This window comes from Salmo salar, chromosome ssa01 (genome assembly GCF_905237065.1).
Source record: "Salmo salar chromosome ssa01, Ssal_v3.1, whole genome shotgun sequence".
NCBI lineage: Eukaryota > Metazoa > Chordata > Actinopteri > Salmoniformes > Salmonidae > Salmo > Salmo salar.
Genome location: NC_059442.1, coordinates 60,729,342 through 60,751,661, shown reverse-complemented (window position 1 = coordinate 60,751,661; position 22,320 = coordinate 60,729,342). Strand labels below are relative to the sequence as shown.

Genomic DNA, 22,320 nt, shown 5'->3' with positions numbered 1-22,320 from the left:
TAGTGTGTGGGTGCGTTCGTATTAGAGGGTTTGAGTGTGCGATGTTAGTGTGTGGGTGCGTTCGTAATAGAGGGTTTGAGTGTGCGATGTTAGTGTGTGGGTGCGTTCGTAATAGAGGGTTTGAGTGTGCGATGTTAGTGTGTGGGTGCGTTCGTAATAGAGGGTTTGAGTGTGCGATGTTAGTGTGTGGGTGCGTTCGTAATAGAGGGTTTGAGTGTGCGATGTTAGTGTGTGGGTGCGTTCGTATTAGAGGGTTTGAGTGTGCGATGTTAGTGTGTGGGTGCGTTCGTATTAGAGGGTTTGAGTGTGCGATGTTAGTGTGTGGGTGCGTTCGTATTAGAGGGTTTGAGTGTGCGATGTTAGTGTGTGGGTGCGTTCGTATTAGATAGTTTGAGTGTGCGATGTTAGTGTGTGGGTGCGTTCGTATTAGAGGGTTTGAGTGTGCGATGTTAGTGTGTGGGTGCGTTCGTATTAGAGGGTTTGAGTGTGCGATGTTAGTGTGTGGGTGTGTTCGTATTAGAGGGTTTGAGTGTGTGATGTTAGTGTGTGGGTGCGTTCGTATTAGAGGGTTTGAGTGTGCGATGTTAGTGTGTGGGTGTGTTCGTATTAGAGGGTTTGAGTGTGCGATGTTAGTGTGTGGGTGCGTTCGTATTAGAGGGTTTGAGTGTGCGATGTTAGTGTGTGGGTGCGTTCGTATTAGAGGGTTTGAGTGTGCGATGTTAGTGTGTGGGTGTGTTCGTATTAGAGGGTTTGAGTGTGCGATGTTAGTGTGTGGGTGCGTTCGTATTAGGGCTGACCCCATTTAGTCGACTGGTCGATTGTTTGGTCCATAGGCTGTTGGTCGACCGAGATTTCTTTAGTCGAGCAGTAGCAAAAAAATACAATCATTTTATAGTACAAGACACCTGTCTGATTGGCGCATGTCTGAGTGGACTAATCCATTGTAGAGGCCGTGGGGATGGTACAGTCCATCACTAAGACATGTGCTACTGAAAATGCATATGCTTATATTACGTAAGAACAATGGTGTAACACTAATAAAAATGATGTTATTTTATAACAAATGCGCTTTCGCCCGCGTTGGATAGTGGTCGCTGTCCACGGTTGGTTCTGAAACATCAGCGCAGTGTTGAATTAGCGCGTTTTCCTAGACCATGTTGCTATGTGCAAAATAGAAAAGTTAACCAGCATATTGGTGTTGAGAACAACGCAGCAGAGGCAGCAGCGGAGTTAGGAGACGAGAACATTTGCCTTAATTGTCTAAGACAAATGAGGAGAGAGGAAACGCCAACTTAATTAGGTCTGTAATCAATAGACTAACTGTTAAATGTACCTGGCTTTATACATCATCCATATACTGTATATCTTCTGAAATAAGAATGATCCTGCTTCTGCTTGAGTGTTTGTTTAATACTGATTCCGTGAGCACCAAGCCTCACGCAACAACATGTCGGATGAACAGTTTCACAAATTCAGCTGTTTTTAATCTTTGCCATGAAGTAATAAAGGTTTACCACTTTTTTTTGTTAGAACAGCTTCTCTGGTATTACGTATAATTTATTCAGTGTTGTTTGCACTCTTCCAAATTGTCAGAAAAATAAGATTTATAATAATAATAACCCTCCTTTTTCTTAATCTCCTCCTTATTATTACTATTATTATACTGAACAAAAATATAAACACAACATGTAAAGTGTTGGTCCCATGTTTCATGAGCTGAAATAAAAGATCCCAGAAATGTTCCTTACGCACACAAATCTTATTACTCAAAAATGTTGTGCACAAATTTGTTTACATCCCTGTAAGTCAGCATTTCTATTTTGCAAGATAATCCATCCACCTGACAGGTGGGGCATATCAAAAAGCTGCTTAAACAGCATGATCATTACACAGGTAAAAGGCCACTCTAAAATGTGCAGTTTTGTCACACGACACAATGCCACAGATTTCTCAAGTTTTGAGAGAGCGTGCAATTGACATGCTGACTGGAGAAATCTCCACCAGAGCTGTTTGCAGAGTATTGATTTTCATTTCTCTACCATAAGCCCATTCTCGTCCAACCGGCCTCACAACCGCAGACCATGTTTAATCACGCCAGCCCAGGACCTCCAAATCCGGCATCTTAACCTGCGGGATCGTCTGAGACCAGCCACCCTGACAGCTGATGAAACTATGGGTTTGCACCTGTTTGGCACACAAAATATGCACGCAGCGCTTGCTCCTTAAGGTTATTTTTCTTGATCTCAAGTATTTTCCACAACTAGTCAAATTTATTCCACACATCCAGTTTCCCCTTTACCTCCTGAACAACCAGTAAATATTCCACTGTTTCAAGTTTATTTGTCACGTCCCCTACATCCATTTTGCTGTCACATTTGTTCAGAGTTTTTTTATAACCAATTTATTGACGTGATTATGACATGCTATAGGTAAGGCCCTATTGGTCATGTGCATGCGATGCATACATGTGTCAGGTAAAGAGAGCAAGGGTTGAGGGAATAGGGAATGTTTTTCTTAAACAAATTAGGGATTTTGGTAACATAACTTTTCAGTCAGAAATGTCTGTAATTCGGGGCTTCCCGAGTGGTGCAGGGGTCTAAGGCACTGCATTGCAGACCTGGGTTCAATCCCGGACTGTATCACAACCGGCAGTAATCGGGAGTCCCATAGGGCGGCGCACAATTGGCCCAGCGTCGTCAGGGTTAGGGGAGAGTTTGGCCGGGGGGGCTTTACTTGGCTCGCTCTAGCAACTCCTTGTGGCCGGCTGGGCGCCTGCAGGCTGACCTCGGTCATCAGTTGAACGGTGTTTCCTCTGACACATTAGGGTTTAAGCTGGCGGGTGTTAAGAAGCGCGGTTTGGCAGGTCATGTTTCGGAGGACGCTTGACTCGACATTCGCCTCCCGAGCACGTTGGGGAGTTGCAGCGATGAGACAAGATTGAATTGGTTTATTTTTTTATGTGGCTGTAATTATGTTGCAGCTTCAGCAACATGGACAGCGCAATAAACACTGTTGAAATTCTGTAGTGGTTCTTCAGCCTGGAGGAGAGAGAGAGAGACAATGGGTGCTAGTCACACAGTCACTTGCTGTCATTTAACACAGCGCAGCAAGTCTGAGCACAATCAGATCAATTGCGGTCGGACTCCAGTCATTTGTGTCTCTTAATTATTTCATCAAACAGTGTGCCTAAATCATCAGACAAGCTCAGTGAATATAGTTGATTTGTTTAAAACACATAGGATGTGTCTATATATGGAAAAATACATGTTTTGACATTTTGACCGATTAACAGATCATTCTCGCTCGACAAAGATTTGTTTAGTTCGTATTGTCTGTGTGTGTGTCTGAGTGTGTGTATTGGTTTATGTTCCTGTCTGGCCCCATGCATGCTGAGCAGTTTTCCTGGCACGGTGTCTGGGACAGTAACACCCACACACAAACACAGCCATGTTCTAGATTAACTGTCCTACTGGTCGTTACCTGGGCCAGCAGTGGGAGCCGGGTCGGGCTGTACTGGGGGGGGGGCTGTGTGGATATAGAGTGTCCTGTTAATGTGGTTAGGTAATAAAGACATCTGTGCGCCGTTGTAAAGGATTCCACTGGTATGTCATAGCTTTACACACTGAATGTCACACACATAATCCGCTGTTGAATATGCATAGTGTGTTTGCTTGCTGTGGGCTTGTTTTACATTCTGCGAAAGGAATTGCACAGCGGCTCCATGTAGAGTCTTTAAAGCCCTTATTGTAAACTCAATTAAAGTATTCCTGTAAGGACGACTAAAAGTGTAGATCTCTTTCTCTTCACTCTCTAATTCAATTCAGTTTAAGGGCTTTATTGACATGGGAAACATATGTTAACATTGCCATCGCAAGTGAAGTAGATTAACAAAAGTGAGGGGTAGAACGGCAGATTTTTACCTTGGCAGCTCAGGGATTCGATCTAGCAACCTTTCTGTTACTGGCCCAACGCTCTAACCACTAGGCTACCTGCCGCCCCGAATGTCATATTATGTGCAAAAAGTTAAAGTACAAAAGGGAAGATAAAATAAATATGGGTTGTATTTTACAATGGTGTTTGTTCTTCACTGGTTGCCCTTTTCTTGTGGCAACAGATCACACATCTTGTTGCTGTGATGTCACACTGGTATTTCACCCAATAGATATGGGAGTTTATCAAGATTGGCTTTGTTTTCAAATTCTTTGTGGGTCTGCGTAATCTGAGGGAAATATGTGTCTCTGTCACGTCCTGACCAGCAGAGTGCGTATTGCTTAGTCTTGGTCAGGATGTGGCAGGTGGTTTGTGTTTGTTGAATGTTGTGTTGGTGATTGGGACTTCCAATTGAAGGCAGGTGTGTATAGTTGCCTTTGATTGGAAGTCCTATATAGGTGTGTGTGTGTGTTTGTCTTTGGGGTTGTGGGGAATTGTTTTTGCACTGCGTTTTAGATAGCCTGCAAAACTGTTGTAAATCGTGAGTACCGTTCATTGTTTTGTTTTCCCTGTGGATGCTTTTTTTCATTTACCAATTAAAAGAATGAGTGTCCACACTTCCGCTGCGCCTTGGTCCTTCTCTCTCCTGTATGACATTTTCAACGACGAGTACGACTTATTCGGTGACAGAATTCCCCACCAAACCAGGACCAAGCAGCGGAAGAAGTATGGCGAGGACTGGGGAACACGACGGGTAAGGGAGACCGAGAGGCACCCCCAAGATTTTTTTAGGGGGGGGCACAAGGGCTGTTTGACGGGGCAAGACTGGAGTGCCAGTCAACAGTTACCAGAGCTGCCCGCCAGTCAACAGTCGCCAGAGCTGCCCGCCAGTCAACAGTCGCCAGAGCTGCCCGCCAGTCAACAGTCGCCAGAGCTGCCCGCCAGTCAACAGTCGCCAGAGCTGCCCGCCAGTCAACAGTCGCCAGAGCTGCCCGCCAGTCAACAGTCGCCAGAGCTGCCCGCCAGTCAACGGTCGCCAGAGCTGCCCGCCAGTCAACGGTCGCCAGAGCTGCCCGCCAGTCGACGGTCGCCAGAGCTGCCCGCCAGTCGTAAGTCGCCAGAGCTGCCCGCCAGTCGTACGTCACCAGAGCCGCCCGCCAGTCAGGAGTCGCCAGAGCTGCCCGCTAGTCAGGAGTCGCCAGAGCCGCCCGCTAGTCAGAAGCTGCCAGAGTGGCCCGACTGCCAGGAGATGCCAGAGTGGCCCGACTGCCAGGAGATGCCAGAGTGGCCCGACTGCCAGGAGAAGCCAGTGTGGCCCGACTGCCAGGAGAAGCCAGAGTGGCCCGACTGCCCGGAGCTGCCAGAGTGGCCCGACTGCCCGGAGCTGCCAGAGTGGCCCGACTGCCCGGAGCTGCCAGAGTGGCCCGACTGCCCGGAGCTGCCAGAGTGGCCCGACTGCCCGGAGCTGCCAGACTGCCCGGAGCTGCCAGACTGCCCGGAGCTGCCAGACTGCCCGGAGCTGCCAGAGTCGCCAGACTGCCCGGAGCTGCCAGAGCTGCCCGGAGCTGCCCGGAGCTGCCAGACTGCCCGGAGCTGCCAGACTGCCCGGAGCTGCCAGAGCGGCCAGACTGCCCGGAGCTGCCAGAGTGGCCAGACTGCCCCGAGCTGCCAGAACCGGAGCCACCTCCAGAATATAGGTGGGTTGGGGAGGGGGGGTGTAGCACAGTGCCGTCGGTGACGGCAGCCACCCTCCCTTCCCTCCCTTTTTTGTTTCCTTTAATCCTTCTAACCCCCCCCTTAAAAGATTTAGATGCACTATTGTAAAGTGGTTGTTCCACTGGATATTATAGGTGAATGCACCAATTTGTAAGTCGCACTGGATAAGAGCGTCTGCTAAATGACTAAAATGTAAAAAAATGTAAAAATGTTTAGGGGTTATTGTTTGTTGGTTTTGTTGGGGTATTGGGGATTTTCTTGTGTTTTTCTTTTTTAGGTGCATCCCGGAGTCTGCACCTTGAGGGGGGGGGTACTGTCACGTCCTGACCAGCAGAGGGCGTATTGCTTAGTCTTGGTCAGGATGTGGCAGGTGATTTGTGTTTGTTGAATGTTGTGTTGGTGATTGGGACTTCCAATTGAAGGCAGGTGTGTATAGTTGCCTTTGATTGGAAGTCCTATATAGGTGTGTGTGTTTGTAGTTGGGGTTGTGGGGAATTGTTTTTGCACTGCGTTTTAGATAGCCTGCAAAACTGTTGTAAATCGTGAGTACCGTTCATTGTTTTGTTTTCCCTGTGGATGCTTTTTTTCATTTACCAATTAAAAGAATGAGTGTCCACACTTCCGCTGCGCCTTGGTCCTTCTCTCTCCTGTATGACATTTTCAACGACGAGTACGACTTATTCGGTGACAGTCTCTAATATGGTTAGGAAGTGCATCTCAGTTTCCACCTAATTTTGTGGGCAATATGCACATAGCCTGTCTTCTCTTGAGAGCCAGGTCTGCCTACGGCAGCCTTTCTCAATAGCACTGCTCACTGAGTTTGTACATAGTCAAAGCTTTCCTTAAGTTTGGGTCAGTCACGGTGGTCAGGTATTCTACCACTGTATACTCTCTGTTTAGGGCCAAATAGCATTCTAGTTTGCTCTGTTTTTTTGTTAATTATTTCCAATGTGTCAAGTAATTATCTTTTTGTTTTCTCATTATTTGGTTGAGTCTAATTGTGTTGTTGTCCTGGGGTTCTGTGAGGTATGTTTGTGTTTGTGAACAGAGGCCCAGGACCAGCTTGCTTAGGGGACTCTTCTCCACGTATATCTTTCTGTGGGTGATGGCTTTATTATGGAAGATTTGGGAATCGCTTCCTTTTAGTTGGGTGTAGATTTTAACGGCTCTTTTCTGGATTTTGATAATTAGTGGGTATCGGCCTAATTCTGCTCTGCATGCATTATTTGGGGTTTTAAGTTGTAAACAGAGAATTTTTTGGGCAGAATTCTGCATGCAGTCTCAATTTGGTATTTGTCCCATTTTGCAAATTCTTGGTTGGTGAGCAGACCTCACAACCATAAAGGACAATGGGTTCTATAACTGATTCAAGTATTTTTAGCCAGATCCTAATTTGGTATGTCGAATTTTACGTTCCTTTTTTGTGAACACCATTATTTTTGTCTTAATGATATTTATTGCCAGGGCCCAGGTCTGACTCTCTCTCTCTCTCTCTCTCTCTCTCCTCTCTCCTCTCTCCTCTCTCTCTCCTATCTCTCCTATCTCTCACACGTGCACCCACCCAGAGTGATGGTGATTGGCTGTAGTTGAGTGGGCCCCATGCTTGATGGGATATCTGAGTGGCTAGGTGTCAGGGGGTGAGCTGTTGGCCGTGCTGCAATTCTTTTAAAGGTCTCTCTCTCTCTCTCTCTCTCTCTCTCTCTCTCTCTCTCTCTCTCTCTCTCTCATATTCAATTCAGGGGCTTTATTGGCATGGGAAACATATGTTTACATTGCCAAGGCAAGTGAAATAGATAATAAACAAAAGTGAAATAAACAGCAAACATCACACTCACAAAAGTTACAAAAGAATAATGACATTTCAAATAGATATGGGAGTTTATCAAAATTTGATTTGTTTTCAAATTCTTTGTGGGTCTGTGTAATCTGAAGGAAATATGTATCTCTATTATGGTCATACATTTGGCAGGAGGTTAGGAAGTGCAGCTCAGTTTGCACCTCATATTGTGGGCAGTGTGCACAGTGTGCTCTCTCTCTCTTTTCCTCTCTCTCTTCCTCTCTCTGAGGTCTCCTACTCAGCTGAAGGAGAGGGGACTACATGAGTGAGTCATACAGGACCAACATGATAGAACTAATTTGTTAACACAGTGTTCTCCCTCTGTTAGTGCTGGGCTGGAACAAAAGCATGTACACCCAGTAGCTATCCAGCACTGAGTCTGTGTGTCTTGGCCCCCCCTATTTCCTGTTTGTTCTCACTCAGCATTTTCACTTGTTCTACGGTACTCGTTCACACTCCGTTTCTGAGGTTCACTTTCTCTAGCTCTCTGCTCTCTCCTGTCTTCCTTCTCTCTCCTCTCTCTCTCTCCTCTCCCTCCCATTCTCTCCTTTTGTTCTGGCTCTCAGTGACAGACCCGCCATGCTACAGTCTACCATTATCTTTTCAAGGCAACCAGCTTGTGTGTGTCCAGAGTGTGTGTGTGTGTGTGTTACAGCGATGTGTTTGTCAGACAGAGAGAAGGTGTGCGTGTGCACAGCATCCCCATTTGTAGAATAAAATACCTGGAGGTGTGTGTGTGTGTGTGTGTGTGTGTGTGTATTTCCCAGGATGACAAGTTTCGAGAGCTGACTCCACTTCAATGACATTCTCTGAACAGGAAAGGTGTGTTTGCGTTAGTGAGCATGGGTGTGTGCGTGCCTGTGTGTATGTGTACCGGAGTGAGGCATATACAGTATGCTCTCTGCTCTCCCCTACAGCCACTCCTGTATAAACCCTTTGTTTCTACCTATCTAAAGGCTGTCACAGTCAGCCACGCTCTGTGTATGTAGCAATGTCATATGTGACTTGGCTCCGTCATTATCAGTCGCATTGACCCCGACATACATTTTGAGCTCTACTTGTATATATTATTGAAGCAAATTGGTTCCCTATTTAAAAAGATGGAGAACAAGCTATGAAGGAAAATTATCTCTGAGAAATTGAAGATGGACCACAGGAAGATTGAGGTTGAACGCGCCCACAGGACTGGAAAACCCACCACCGGCCCAGGTGACAGGCCCAGGCCGATAGTGGTCAAGTTCCTGAGGTTCAAGGACAAGGTAGCTGTTCTGGAAAGAGCCAAGAACTTGAGAGGAACGTATATCTTCCTCAACGAGGACTATCCTGATAAGCTACCCAGGAAAGGGCTGAAAATATCCCATATTAATATATGTAGCCTTAGAAATAAGGTTCATGAAATGAATAAATTGCTGACATCAGATAACATTCCTATATTAGCCATTTCTAAGACTCACTTAGATAATTAATTTGATGATACAGCAGTAGCAATTCAAGGATATAACAGAATTGCTTATGGGGGAGGTGTTGCTGTATATATTCAGAGCCATATATATCCCTTTAATGCTTAGAGAAAATCTTATGTCAAGTGTATTTGAAGTGTTGTTGTTGCAGGTTCACTTGGCACATCTAAAGCCTTTTCTTTTGTGGTGTTGCTATAGGCCACCAAGTGCTAACAGTCAGTATCTAAATAATATGTGTGAATGCTTGATAGTCTATGTGATGTAAACAGCGAGGTCTACTTTCTTTGGGACCTGAATATTGACTGGTTTTCACCAAGCTGTCCGCTCAAGAGGAAGCTTCTTACTGTAACCAGTGCCTGTAATCTGGTTCAGGTTATTAATCAACCTACCAGGGTTTTTACAAACACTACAGGAACAAGATCATCCACATGTATCGATCACATTTTTACTAATAGTGTAGAACTTTGTTCTAAAGCTGTATCCGTACCCATTGGATGCAGTGATCACAATATAGTGGCTATATCCAGGAAAGCCAAAGTTCCAAAAGCTGGGTCTAAACTAGTGTATAAGAGATCATACAGAATATTTAGCTGTGACTCTTATGTGGATGATGTTAAAAGTGTTTGTTGGTCTGATGTGATTAATAAACAGCCTCCAGACGCTGTACTTGATGAATTTATGAAATTGCTTCATCCAATTATTGATAAACATGCACCTGTTAAGAAACTGACTTTTAGAACTGTTGAGGCTCCATTGTTTGCATTGTCAACTTACACACAGCTCTGACACACACTGTTACCGCACCAGATATGCCACCAGGGGTCTTTTCATTGACCCCAAATCCAGAACAAATTCAAGAAAGTGTACAGTATTATACAGATACATTAATGCATGGAACTCCGTTCCATCTCATATTGCTTAAATGAACAGCAAACCTGGTTTAAAAAAAACAGATAAAGCAACACCTCGTAGCACAACGCCTCTCCCTTATTTGACCTTGATAGTTTGTGTGTATGTACTGATATGTAGCTACGTGTGCTTTTTAACAATTATTTTTATTGATGTAGTTCTGTCCTTGAGCTGTTCTTGTCTATTGATGCTCTGTAATATGTCATGTTTCATGTTTTGTGTGGACCCCAGGAAGATAAGTTGGTGCTTTTGCAACAGCTAATAGGGTTCCAAATAAAATAACAAATAACAAAAATACACTTGTGATTAACATATTTCCATTTATGAATTTTGTCAATTTAGTCATTGTTTTTTGTTTGGAGTGCTCCTGTCAATGTCGAGTAAGGACGCGCACACATAGAAGTAGGCCTATAGGCTACCTGGTCTGCATGAAAATGTAGGCATATAATTGTACCCATATGGGGATCTGATAGTATTTCTGATATCTCACCACTGTGCTGTGGAGCTTCTCAAAGTAAGGTTTTCTTCACCTCAAACAGAAGGCAAACAAAGTCTGTTTTTACATGCATTGATGATTTTGAAATGATTTTGAGATATGAAGACGTTATTATAAATTAAACTGTTCCACGAAATTGGGCAAATGAAAACCATAACTGGCATGCAGATCGGTAGATATGGTAAGATAAATTGGAATTCCACATGAGAAAGGTTGCCGACTCCTCGTGTAGCCTATTACCGGCAACTTCAGGAAAGTAATGGCAGAATCTGTGACAGCCAGCAGGAGAATGGTTAGGTCCGGTTAAGTTTTTTTTCTTCTGGTTAAATAGATCTCTGGCTCCCTCTTGAGGCATTTGTGTCTTATTTCATCAAACAGTAAGCTTAAAGCATCAGAGAAGCTCAATACATATACTTGATTTTATTAAAACACACAGGGTGTGTCTACATATGGAAAAATACACATTAAAACATTTCGACCAATCGATTGGTCGATAGAACAGACGACTTTCGGGCAACCAAGATTTTTTTTAGTCGGGGACTGCACTACACCTAATTATCTATAGGCTATGTTTCAACTTGTCAATTTCAAATGATTTCCTAACAAGTTCGATTTCATTTTTTTCTTTTAAAATTGAGATGTGTTCCGCCTCATCATTAATTCACATAGAACTAGCCCATTTCACTGTTGTGGACAATTTACATTTGAGGCATTACTGAGAAGGACAAACTTCACTCTTCAACAAGAGCTCAAGCACTTCCCCAGTGTTTCCCCAGATCAAGTACGCAGACATTTGCGCATCTCCAGTCAGAACAGAACATAAACTTTTTCCCCCTGGCACAATTTACCAGGCTGGCACCCGCATTGCCTTCATTGTTATTTTCCTTACTAATAATAACTTTGGACATGTGTGTGTTCCTATCAAAGTATGTGCCTTATTAGGTTATCATTATAGTTTCTGTATATTGTGTTATTGTTTCTACACTCTTTAAAAAAAGGTGCTATCTAGAACCTAAAAGGGTTCTTCTGCTGTCCCCATAGGAGAGCACTTTGAACACCCCTTTTTGGTTCCAGGTATTTGGTTCCAGAGGGTTCTAAATGGAACCCCAAAGGGTTCTACATTGAACCAAAAAGGGTTCTCCGATGGGGACCGCTAGGGACATGTCTGAACATTGCATCCAAAAATAACATTGAGGACATAACATTGTAAAGACTGTGTTTGTGCAAACGCTGACTGTGTCGTCAATCATAACTAAATAAGTGTTCTAAATAAGTGTTCTAATCACACCGGTTTGAGCGTAAGCTGCAGGGACCACTATAGAATGATCACACCCGTGTGTTCGCACATGTCAAAGGGTTAATTAACCAGCTAGCTAGCACATTGTCTTGTCAAACTGTTTGAAAGAGTTGCAAGCAATCTACAAGTTATGACAAATAACAGACACGTCTTCTACATTGGCACTTGCGTTGCGATGTGCAGAATGCAAACCCCGCCATGCTGAAAACTGACAAACTTGTAGTTATAGGGTGGGAAAAAAATCGACAAAGATAAATTTACCAATATTATTTTTGCGCTAGTTGGCTGTCGACCAACAGCCTATCGACCAACAATCGACCAGCCAACTAATTGGGGTCAGCCCTAATTAGCAGGCAGCTTGCCTTGGTATGAGCTTGCCTTGCGTAACAATCACATTTTGGGACAGCGAGTGCATTCTCACACGCATAAAAAAAACGAGCGGTAGAAATATTTGGAACTCAGGCTTGAAAAGGTTAATATGTTTTAAAATGAATTTGTGGGTGTGTTTGCAAGCTAAACATATAGTTAGCTAGCTTGTCATTTGACTGTTAGCTAGCAAATGACTCGTTTTGAGGCTTTAAATCTGAGGCTTTAAAAGTGTACTTACACCAAGATTTCAACATTCAAATGAATTGGGTTACCTCGAAAACGTTGTTATAGTGAATTCTGTTTTAATCCAAAAACAGACCATGTCAATATTTTTTACGACATTTGCATTTTTATACTAATGAGCTATTGAGAGAAGCGACTGAAAATTATATGTCACATATTCTATTGATGAGGTCACATTCTTTCTATGGGCCAGCCATGTAACAAGTCAGACAGATGATTCCAGCACCTTGCAGCCTGTTGGGATGACTGGGCGGCTCCGCTTCCCAAATCCCAAATCCTGGACGGGGACAGGAGCGTGAGAGGGGGATTAGGGAGGCTAGAGGCCTACTCCGTTCTGCCCCGGCGTAGTAACACACACATAACACACACATCTGTCCCCGGGAGCCTAACAGCTGGTGCCAAGGTCTGGCTGAACTTGGACCACAATCTCTCTCCTCATCCCACTGTACCATCTCTTTATCTCCCTTTCTATCCATCTATCTGTCTATCCAATCTGTCCATGTAGGGCTACAATTGAGCAGTAGATTTAAATACTGCCCACCCACGTACGTTTGGATATGAACACACACACACACAAGCATTTGCATGAGACGCACACACAGACACACACACACACAGTGCCGGCCCTTACTATTAGAGTCATTAACTGGACATTGATTGTATTAGAGTCTGAGCCCAGGAGACTAATTTAACTAAGTGCAATAGGCTTGTGCTGCTGTGTGCTTCTACATCTGCATTGCTTGCTCTTTGGGGTTTTAGGTTGGGTTTCTGTATAAGCACTTTGTGACATCTGCTGATGTAAAAGGGGTTTTATAACTAAAGAAATACATTTAATTGATTGATTGTGCATTGTTATGTGTTCTAGTAGACAGATGGCATATATGCAGGGAGGTGTTTCCCTTTCTGTTCAATTAGGTCATTTCAGGAAACATTTTCAGCAAGGAAAAAACAATGGTCACACTTTAGAATAGGGAGCACATGTTGATATTGACAGATGAGCCTGCACTGCCTGAATGACTGAATATTTATGTATATGTATCTTGTTTATGTATGTATGTATGTATGTATGTATGTATGTATGTATGTATGTATGTATGTATGTATGTATGTATGTATGTATGTATGTATGTATGTATGTATGTACACTATATATACAAAAGTATGTGAACACCCCTTAAAATTAGTGGATTCGGCAATTTCAGCCACACACCTTACTGATCGGTATATAACATTGAGCACACAGCCATGCAATCTCCATAGACAAACATTGGCAGTAGAATGGCCTTACTGAAGAGCTCAGTGACTTTCAACGTGGCACCGTCATAGGATGCCACCTTTCCAACAAGTCAGTTCGTCAAATTTCTGCTCTGCTAGAGCTGCCCCGGTCAACTGTAAGTGCTGTTATTGTGAAGTAGAAACGTCTAAAAGAAACAACGGCTCAACCACAAAGTGGAAGGCCACACAAACTCACAGAACGGAACCGCCGATTGCTGAAGCGTGTAGAGTGTAAAAACCGTCTGTCCTCGGTTGCAATACTCACTACTGAGTTCCAAACTGCCTCTGGAAGCAACGTTAGCACAAGAACTGTTAGTCGGGAGCGGCATGAAATGGGTTTCCATGGTCGAGCTTCCGCACACACTCTCTAAGATCACCATGTGCAATGCCAAGCGTCGGCTGGAGTGGTGTAAAGCTCGCCACCATTGGACTCTGGAGCTGTGTAAACGCCTTCTCTAGAGTGAATAATCTGGCTGTCTGACGGACAAATCTTTGTTTGGAGGATGCCAGGAGAATACTACCTGCCCCAATGCATAGTGCCAACTGTAAAGTTTGGTGGAGGAGGAGATAATGATCTGGGGTGGTTTTTCATGGTTCGGGCTAGGCCCCTTAGTTCCAGTGAAGGAAAATCTTAACGCTACAGCTTACAATGACATTCTAGACAATTCTGTGCTTTCAACTTTTTGGAAACAGTTTGGGGAAAGCCCTTTCCTGTTTCAGCATGACAATGCCCCCGTGCACAAAGCGAAGTCCATACAAAAATGGTTTGTCGAGATCGGTGTGGTGACTGCGAGCCAGGCCTAATCGCCCAACATCAGTGCCCGACCTCACTAATGCTCTTGTGGCTGGCTGGATGCAAGTCCCTGCAGCAATGTTCCAACATCTAGTGCAAAGCCTTCCCAGAAGAGTGGAGGCTGTTATAGCAGCAAAGAGGGGACCAACTCCATATTAACGCTCATGATTTTGGAATGATATGTTGGACGAGCAGGTGTCCACATACTTTTGGTCATGTAGCGTGTCTACCCCCAAGCCATAAGACTGCTAAATAGTCAGCCAAACAGCTACCCGGACTGCTATTGACTCTATTTGTACTAACTATTTTTCACACTATGCACACACACTGGACCCATACACTCACACTGACACTCCAACACATACACACACTGGACCCATACACTCACACTGACACTCCAACACATACACACACTGGACCCATACACTCACACTGACACTCCAACACATACACACACTGGACCCATACACTCACACTGACACTCCAACACATACACACACTGGACCCATACACTCACACTGACACTCCAACACATACACACACTCCTGGACCCATACACTCACACTGACACTCCAACACATCCCCACACACACTGGACCCATACACTCACACTGACACTCCAACACATACACACACTCTGGACCCATACACTCACACTGACACTCCAACACATACACACACTGGACCCATACACTCACACTGACACTCCAACACATACACACACTGGACCCATACACTCACACTGACACTCCAACACATACACACACTCACCACACACACACTGGACCCATACACTCACACTGACACTCCAACACATACACACACTCGCACAGTCATTCACACATAACACGTCCACACTGGCACACACTCACCACACACACACACACACACACACACACACACACACACACACACACACACACACACACACACACACACTTCCACACTCATCACATACGCTGCTGCTACTGTCTATTATCTACCTGTTGCCTAGTTACTTTACCCCTACCTACATGTAAATACACTATCTACCTCAATTACCTCGTACCCCTGCACATAGACTCGGTACTGGTACCCCATGTATATAGGCAAGTTATCATTGCTCATTGTGTATTTATTCCTTGTGTTACTATTTTTTTCTTCTTCTATTGTTATTAGTAGTATTTTGTCATGTTTATTGTATTCTGCATTGTTGGGAAGGGCCCGTAAGTAAGCATTTCACTGTTACTCCACACCTGTTGTTTACGAACATTTGACAAATAAAATGCAATTGATTTGATGTCAGAGTTGTCATGATACCAGAAATTTGACTTCGATACCCACGATACTCGATACTAAAACAACACTCGATACCGAAACGATACCACTGCAAAAAAAGAATGCGTATTACAGTTACAGAATAACCACGGGGCTTTATTTTTTTAAACATTGAACAATATGTTGATAGCTGGTAGAACAACTAAAATAACAACAAGATCCTCTATTCTATATTCCATTTCCTTCAAAAATAAAACAGAATATTAAGTAACAGAAGAATATCATGTTCCTTATCCATAACCATATCTGAGACTCAGAGAAATAATTGTACAATTACATCTAAACCGTTTTACATATCAGGGTTAATTTGCTCATTTATGGCCAAAATATTGGGTCAAATTACATTCATTAGACCTATGATTCATTACAGCTAAAACATGCTGTGTATTAAATGACTAGTTTAGTTCCAAAACAACATAAAAAACACTTTGAAGCTAATTTCTGAAGCTTCTCTATTGGATTAGTCTACACACCATATGATTGATTTTACACAGCATACTAGATTTCCCAGAGTGCATTTCAACTCCTAGGGTGCAACGCTCAAGCCAGGGCTGCTGGCTGGCTAGTGGCTACTGCTACACGAAGTAGTGTAAATATATTGGTGTCGTAGCTAAGTTAAGAGTGCATTTCACATTAATCATATTATAATGTTAAAAAAAATGTAATGATGTTTTCGTTATAAGAAGCCATGCTGTCTGCATTTTCTCTCTCCTCTCACTTGCTTCTAAAAAATGGCTCCCGCTGTGTCAGTTGCATGCTCAAGCACAAGTAGCCACTAGCCTGGCTAGCTTACTCCTGCCCCTTGAGAAGATTCAGACAAATGACTAGACAGACTCGATCCTCACTATCTGTATATGACGCGAGAGACATTTGACAGTAGTACAGAAAGTAACAAACATTGTATTACCAAACCGTTTTTCATGTTCTAGTATCGTAAAAGTACAGAAGTTTCGGTATACTGTGCAACACGTATGCATGTATATAACATACATGATGTATAGGGATGTGCCTCCCAGTCCCATTGCCCAATGGTGGTTTGTGATTTTTTTAAATTTAATTTCTCTCCAATTTCGTGATATCCAATTATGATCTTGTCTCATCGCTGCAACTCCGCAACGGGCTCAGGAGAGGCAAAGGTCGAGTCATGCGTCCTCCGAAACATAACCCACCAAACCACGTTTCTTAACACCCGCTCGCTTAACCCAGAAAACAGATGCACCAATGTGTCGGAGGAAACATTGTTCAACTGATGACTGAAATCAGCCTGCAGGCACCCGGCCCGCCACAAGGAATCGCTAGAGTGCGATGAGCCAAGTAAAGCCCCCCTAACACCCTCCCCTAACCCAGAAGACACTGGGGCAATTGTGCGCCGCCCTATGGGACTCCCGGTTGGTTGTGACACAGCCTGGGATCAAACCCAGGTCTGTAGTGAAGCCTCAATCACTGCGATGCAGTGCCTTAGACCGCTGCGCCACTCGGGAGGACACCTTTATTACTTTTGTTTAAGACCAATCCTGCAGAATTTCGACTTAACAACAGAAAGGTGTGTGATTGTGTTTATGTTCTGACACGTTTCCTTTTCCTCTCCCCCTCAGATCATCAAAAACTGGAACGAGAGGCCCGCATCTGTCGCCTGCTCAAACACCCTAACATAGGTGAGTGGCTCCTACTTAGCATAGTAGGCAAAATGAAAGTGTGTGTCTGTATGGTAACCTACCTGACAGGACGAAACCGAGGCGACATCGTTTTGTCTAGTTGGTGAGCTGGCTAACATGATAGCGGTTATTCATGCTCGGCTGGTTGCCTAGCAACAGGTGAAGTCTCTTTGCTGCACATTTGACCGCTGACAAAATCTGGAGTGGTTAAATTTGAGTGGTTAAATTCTGCCCACATTTCAGCCACGTTGTTTTGAAGAGCATTGAGGGTGTCTCCAGTGTCAGTGTGTTACATGGTGTCACAGAAGCACTTCGTGGAAGAGAGTTAGGGTGTAGGCAAATGGAACCAGCCAGTTAACTGATGCCCACTGCTGTGGGCCATTTGCATGGTGCGACTGGTGATGAGGAGCCGACCCACCACCGCATGCAAACTCAGGGAAATGACACAGTCTTCACCTTGCCTCACACTGCAAGCCAGCCTCTCCCTCCACTACACGTGAATGTGCGATATGCATGCAGGTGTGTGTTTGTGTGTGTTTGTGCGAGTGTGTGCAATGTGCGTGTGTGTGCGTATGTGAGATCAGTATGACAGGAATGTATATTAGTGAGATTGGTGTTAGTGGTGAGCTGTGTGGCTGAGGATGGGGGCACTGTGTGTGTGTGTGTGTGTGTGTGTGTGTGTGTGTGTGTGTGTGTGTGTGTGTGTGTGTGTGTGTGTGTGTGTGTGTGTGTGTGTGTGTGTGTGTGTGTGCTCGCGCACAGGTGGTTGAGAGCAGCAGCAAGCAGGCCAGGGACCTGCATGTAATTACACTTTCAAAGCCACAGAGGGAAAGGGGTGGGTAGAGAGGGAGGGAGGTGAGAAAGAGAGAAGAGTACATAGCACCGCATGAATGCATCTTCTCGTACTGCCATCGATGCTCATCACATCTTCAAACTAAACACACGCAGGGCACCTACTTCCCCTTTCTCTTTTCCTTCCCTCTGCATTTCCTCCTTATTTTTGCTTTCACTTGCTTCTATCTTCTGCATCCACCTCTCCTCGCAATTGCTTTTCCCTTCTCTCATCCTCCTCTTACTGCTCTCCCTCTCTCTGCTTCTCTCTCCCTCTCTCTGCTTCTCTCTGTTCTCCAGCGGCATCTCATTCTGGTCCACCTGCCATCCCCATCTGCCTCTCACCTCTCCCCTTCTCTCTCTCCCTCTCTCTCTCCCTGTCCCAGATTGTTCTCTGTCCCCTAAGGCACACTCCTCCTCTCTCTCCCTCACCTCACCTCCCCTCACCTCTCTGTCAAAGGTACAGTCAAAGGGACAGATTGTCATGTTTTCTGCTTGGACTGCAGATAAACTCCTAACAAAGGGAGTAATTGAGAGAGAAAGGAGAGAGAGGGGGAGGGAGGAATGGAGTGCACAAGGAGTGTTCTGCCACTGGGCAGGCTAGTTCATTCCATCTCTGACTCTCTTCCCCCTCACTGTAGCTCTCTTTCTGCACTCATAAACACACAAGTGACAGACAGTGCAGGCAGTATACACACATGATTCACACACATGATTCACCTACCCTTGGCATGTACTGTTGGCCATCTTGTCACACCTCACTATACACACTCTCTCACACACATATACAGTACATACACACACTTACGCATGCACACATTGACTCACACAAACACACATCCTGTGCCTTGAGCAATATAGATGATGCGTTGAAGCATAGGGCTCTTTAGTGGCACAGCGGTCTAAGGCACTGCATCTCAGTGCAAGAAGTGTCACTACAGTCCCTGGTTTGACTCTAGAGTTCCAAAGACCTACATGTGCATTTGCGGGGCTCAAAAAAAAGAAGAAACCAAGCCAAATATCACGCATGCCTACAGAAATACACAGTCGTGGCCAAAAGTTTAGAGAATGACACAAATATACATTTCCACAAAGTTTGCTGCTTCAGTGTCTTTAGATATTTTTGTCAGATGTTAGTTACTATGGAATACTGAAGTATAATTACAAGCATTTCATAAGTGTCAAAGGCTTTTATTGACAATTACATGAAGTTGATGCAGAGAGTCAATATTTGCAGTGTTGGCCCTTCTTTTTCAAGACCTCTGCAATCCGCCCTGGCATGCTGTCAATTAACTTCTAGGCCACATCCTGACTGATGGCAGCCCATTCTTGCATAATCAATGCTTGGAGTTTGTCAGAATTTGTGGGTTTTTGTTTGTCCACCCACCTCTTGAGGATTCACCACAAGTTCTCAATGGGATTAAGGTCTGGGGAGTTTCCTGGCCATGGACCCAAAATATTGATGTTTTGTTCCCCGTGCCACTTAGTTATCACTTTTGCCTTATGGCAAGGTGCTCCATCATGCTGGAAAAGGCGTTGTTCATCACCTAACTGTTCCTGGATGGTTGGGAGAAGTTGCTCTCGGAGAATGTGTTGGTACCATTCTTTATTCATGGCTGTGTTCTTAGGGAAAATTGTGAGTGAGCCAACTCCCTTGGCTGAGAACCAACCAAACATGAATGGTCTCAGGATGCTTTACTGTTGGCATGACACAGGACTGATGGTAGCGCTCATCTTGTCTTCTCCGGACAAGCTTTTTTCCGGATGCCCCAAACAATTGGAAAGGGGATTCATCAGAGAAAGTGACTTTACCCCAGTCCTCAGCAGCCCAATCCCTGTACCTTTTGCAGAATATCAGTCTGTCCCTGATGTTTTTCTTGGAGAGAAGTGGCTTCTTTGCTGCCCATATTGACACCAGACCATCCTCCAAAAGTCTTCGCCACACTGTGCGTGCAGATGCACTCACACCTGCCTGCTGCCATTCCTGAGCAAGCTCTGTACTGGTAGTGCCCCGATCCCGCAGCTGAATCAACTTAGGAGACGGTCCTGGAGCTTGCTGGACTTTGTTGGGCGCCCTGAAGCCCAAGAAAGGGTGGAAAGTACATTTTTGAAAGTGCCATGCTTAGATTCATAAGGATGTCTATTATTGAATTATTTGCAAACAGCAACCATTTCTTTGGAAACAAGATACTCTGGTTTGACATTGGAGAAATGTGGTAAGAATGCTTATTTCTCTGTTCATTCTTCCCTGAAAATTCTATTTTCATTATTAACCTTTCTTTTGAGACTTTTTCAGAGCGACATTTTTAATAGAGACATTGGTGATTTTATCAGTGTAATCAGATAGAAAATATTAGGATATGATATTGACATTGAACTGATTATATAGCCTACTAATGTAACGGCTCTCTGAAGAGAGAGTAGACCAAGGTGCAGCGGAGTTAGTGTTCATCTTAAGGAATTTATTAAACAACGTGAAGACTATACAAAAACAAGAAAACCGACAGCCAAACAGTACTGTCAGGTGCAAACACGAAACAGAAACAATCCCCCACAAAACCCAAAAGAAAAACAGGCTCCTTATGTGTGACTCCCAATCAGCAACAACAAACTACAGCTGTGCCTGATTGGGAGCCACACACGGCCCAAAACAAAGAAATACAAAAACATAGAAAAATGAACATAGAACGCCCACCCAATGTAACACCCTGGCCTAACCAAAATAAAGAACAAAAACCCCTCTCTATGGCCAGGGCGTTACAGTACCCCCCCCCCAAAGGTGCGGACTCTGGCCGCAAAACCTCACTCTGAAGGGGAGGGTCCGGGTGGGCCTTCTTACGGCGGCAGCTCAGGTGCGGGACGTGGCCTCCGCTCCACCCTCGGCGTCGCCTACTTAGGTGGCGCCCCTGGCCGCGTCAGAGGACTGGTGGGCGAACCTGACTGCGCCCGTCTGGCGGGCGATTCTTGCTGCGCCCGGCTGGAGGGCGACCCTGGCTGCGCCCGGCTGGCGGGGGACCCTGGCTGTGCCCGGCTGGCAGGCGTCCCTGGCTGCGCTCGGCTGGCGGGCGTCCCTGGCGGCTCCAGCGGCTCCGGGCTGGCGGGCGGCCCTGGCGGCACCGGGCTGGCGGGCGGCTCTGGCGGCTCTGGCCCAGGATTCACCAGGCTGGGGAGACATGAAGGAGGCCTGGCCCTGGGCGCAGGCACAGGACTCACCAGGCTGGGGGGACATGAAGGAGGCCTGGCCCTGGGCGCAGGCACAGGACTCACCAGGCTGGCGGGCGGCTCTGGCGGCTCCGGACAGGCGGGCGGCTCTGGCGGCTCCGGACTGGCGGGCGGCTCCGGACTGGCGGGCGGCTCCGGACTGGCGGGCGGCTCTGGCGGCTCTGGCCTGGCGGGCGGCTCTGGCGGCTCCAGACTGGCGGGCGGCTCTGGCCCAGGATTCACCAGGCTGGGAAGACATGACGGAGGCCTGGCTCTGGGCGCAGGCACTGGACTCACCAGGCTGGGGAGACCCACTGGAGGCCTGGTCCGTGGAGGAGGCACAGGACTGACCAGGATGGGGAGACCCACTGGAGGCCTGGTCCGAGGAGGAGGCACAGGATAAACCGGGCTGTGGGGGAGAACTGGAGTTCTGGTACTTAGGCCATTTACCCACACTCCAGGCTGAATGCCCACTTTGGCCTGGCACGGGCGGAGCGCAGGCATTGGGTGAACTGGACCCTCCCAGCGCCCTGGAGACACAGTGCGCAGAGCCGGTGCAGGATAACCTGGACCGAAAAGGCGCACTGGAGACCAGACGCGCTGAGCTGGCACAATCCGTCCTGGCTCGATGCCTGCACTCGCATGGCACTTGCGGGGGGCTGGCCTATAGCGCACCGGGCTATGCACGCGCACTGGAGACACCGCGCGCTTCACAGCATAACACGGTGCCTTACCAGTACCACGCTGCCTGGTGTAAGCACGGGGAGTTGGCCCAGAATTCCTTCCTGGTTCCGCCACACTCCCCGTGTGCCCCCCCAAAATTTTTTGGGGCTGCCTCTCGTGCCTGCACGCTCCCTTGCCTCATACCAGCGCCTCTCCGCTCTCGCAGCCTCGATCTCCCACTGCAGGCGGTGATACTCCCCAGCTTGAGCCCATGGTCCTTTACCGTCCAATATCTCCTCCCATGTCCACGAGTCCATATCTCCCCTCT

General features: G+C 45.9%; 1 protein-coding gene across 18 annotated transcripts in view; it reads left to right on the top strand.

Moving 5' to 3' along the window:
- LOC106606853 (calcium/calmodulin-dependent protein kinase type II subunit gamma) overlaps positions 1-22,320 on the top strand; it is a 133,836-nt gene that overhangs the window by 45,275 nt on the left and 66,241 nt on the right. For all 18 annotated transcript variants that reach the window (XM_014203345.2, XM_014203338.2, XM_014203277.2 and 15 more), the window contains exon 3: positions 17,238-17,297. In XM_014203345.2, coding sequence (XP_014058820.1) covers positions 17,238-17,297 — 60 coding nt within the window. The remainder of the gene's footprint in view (positions 1-17,237; positions 17,298-22,320) is intronic.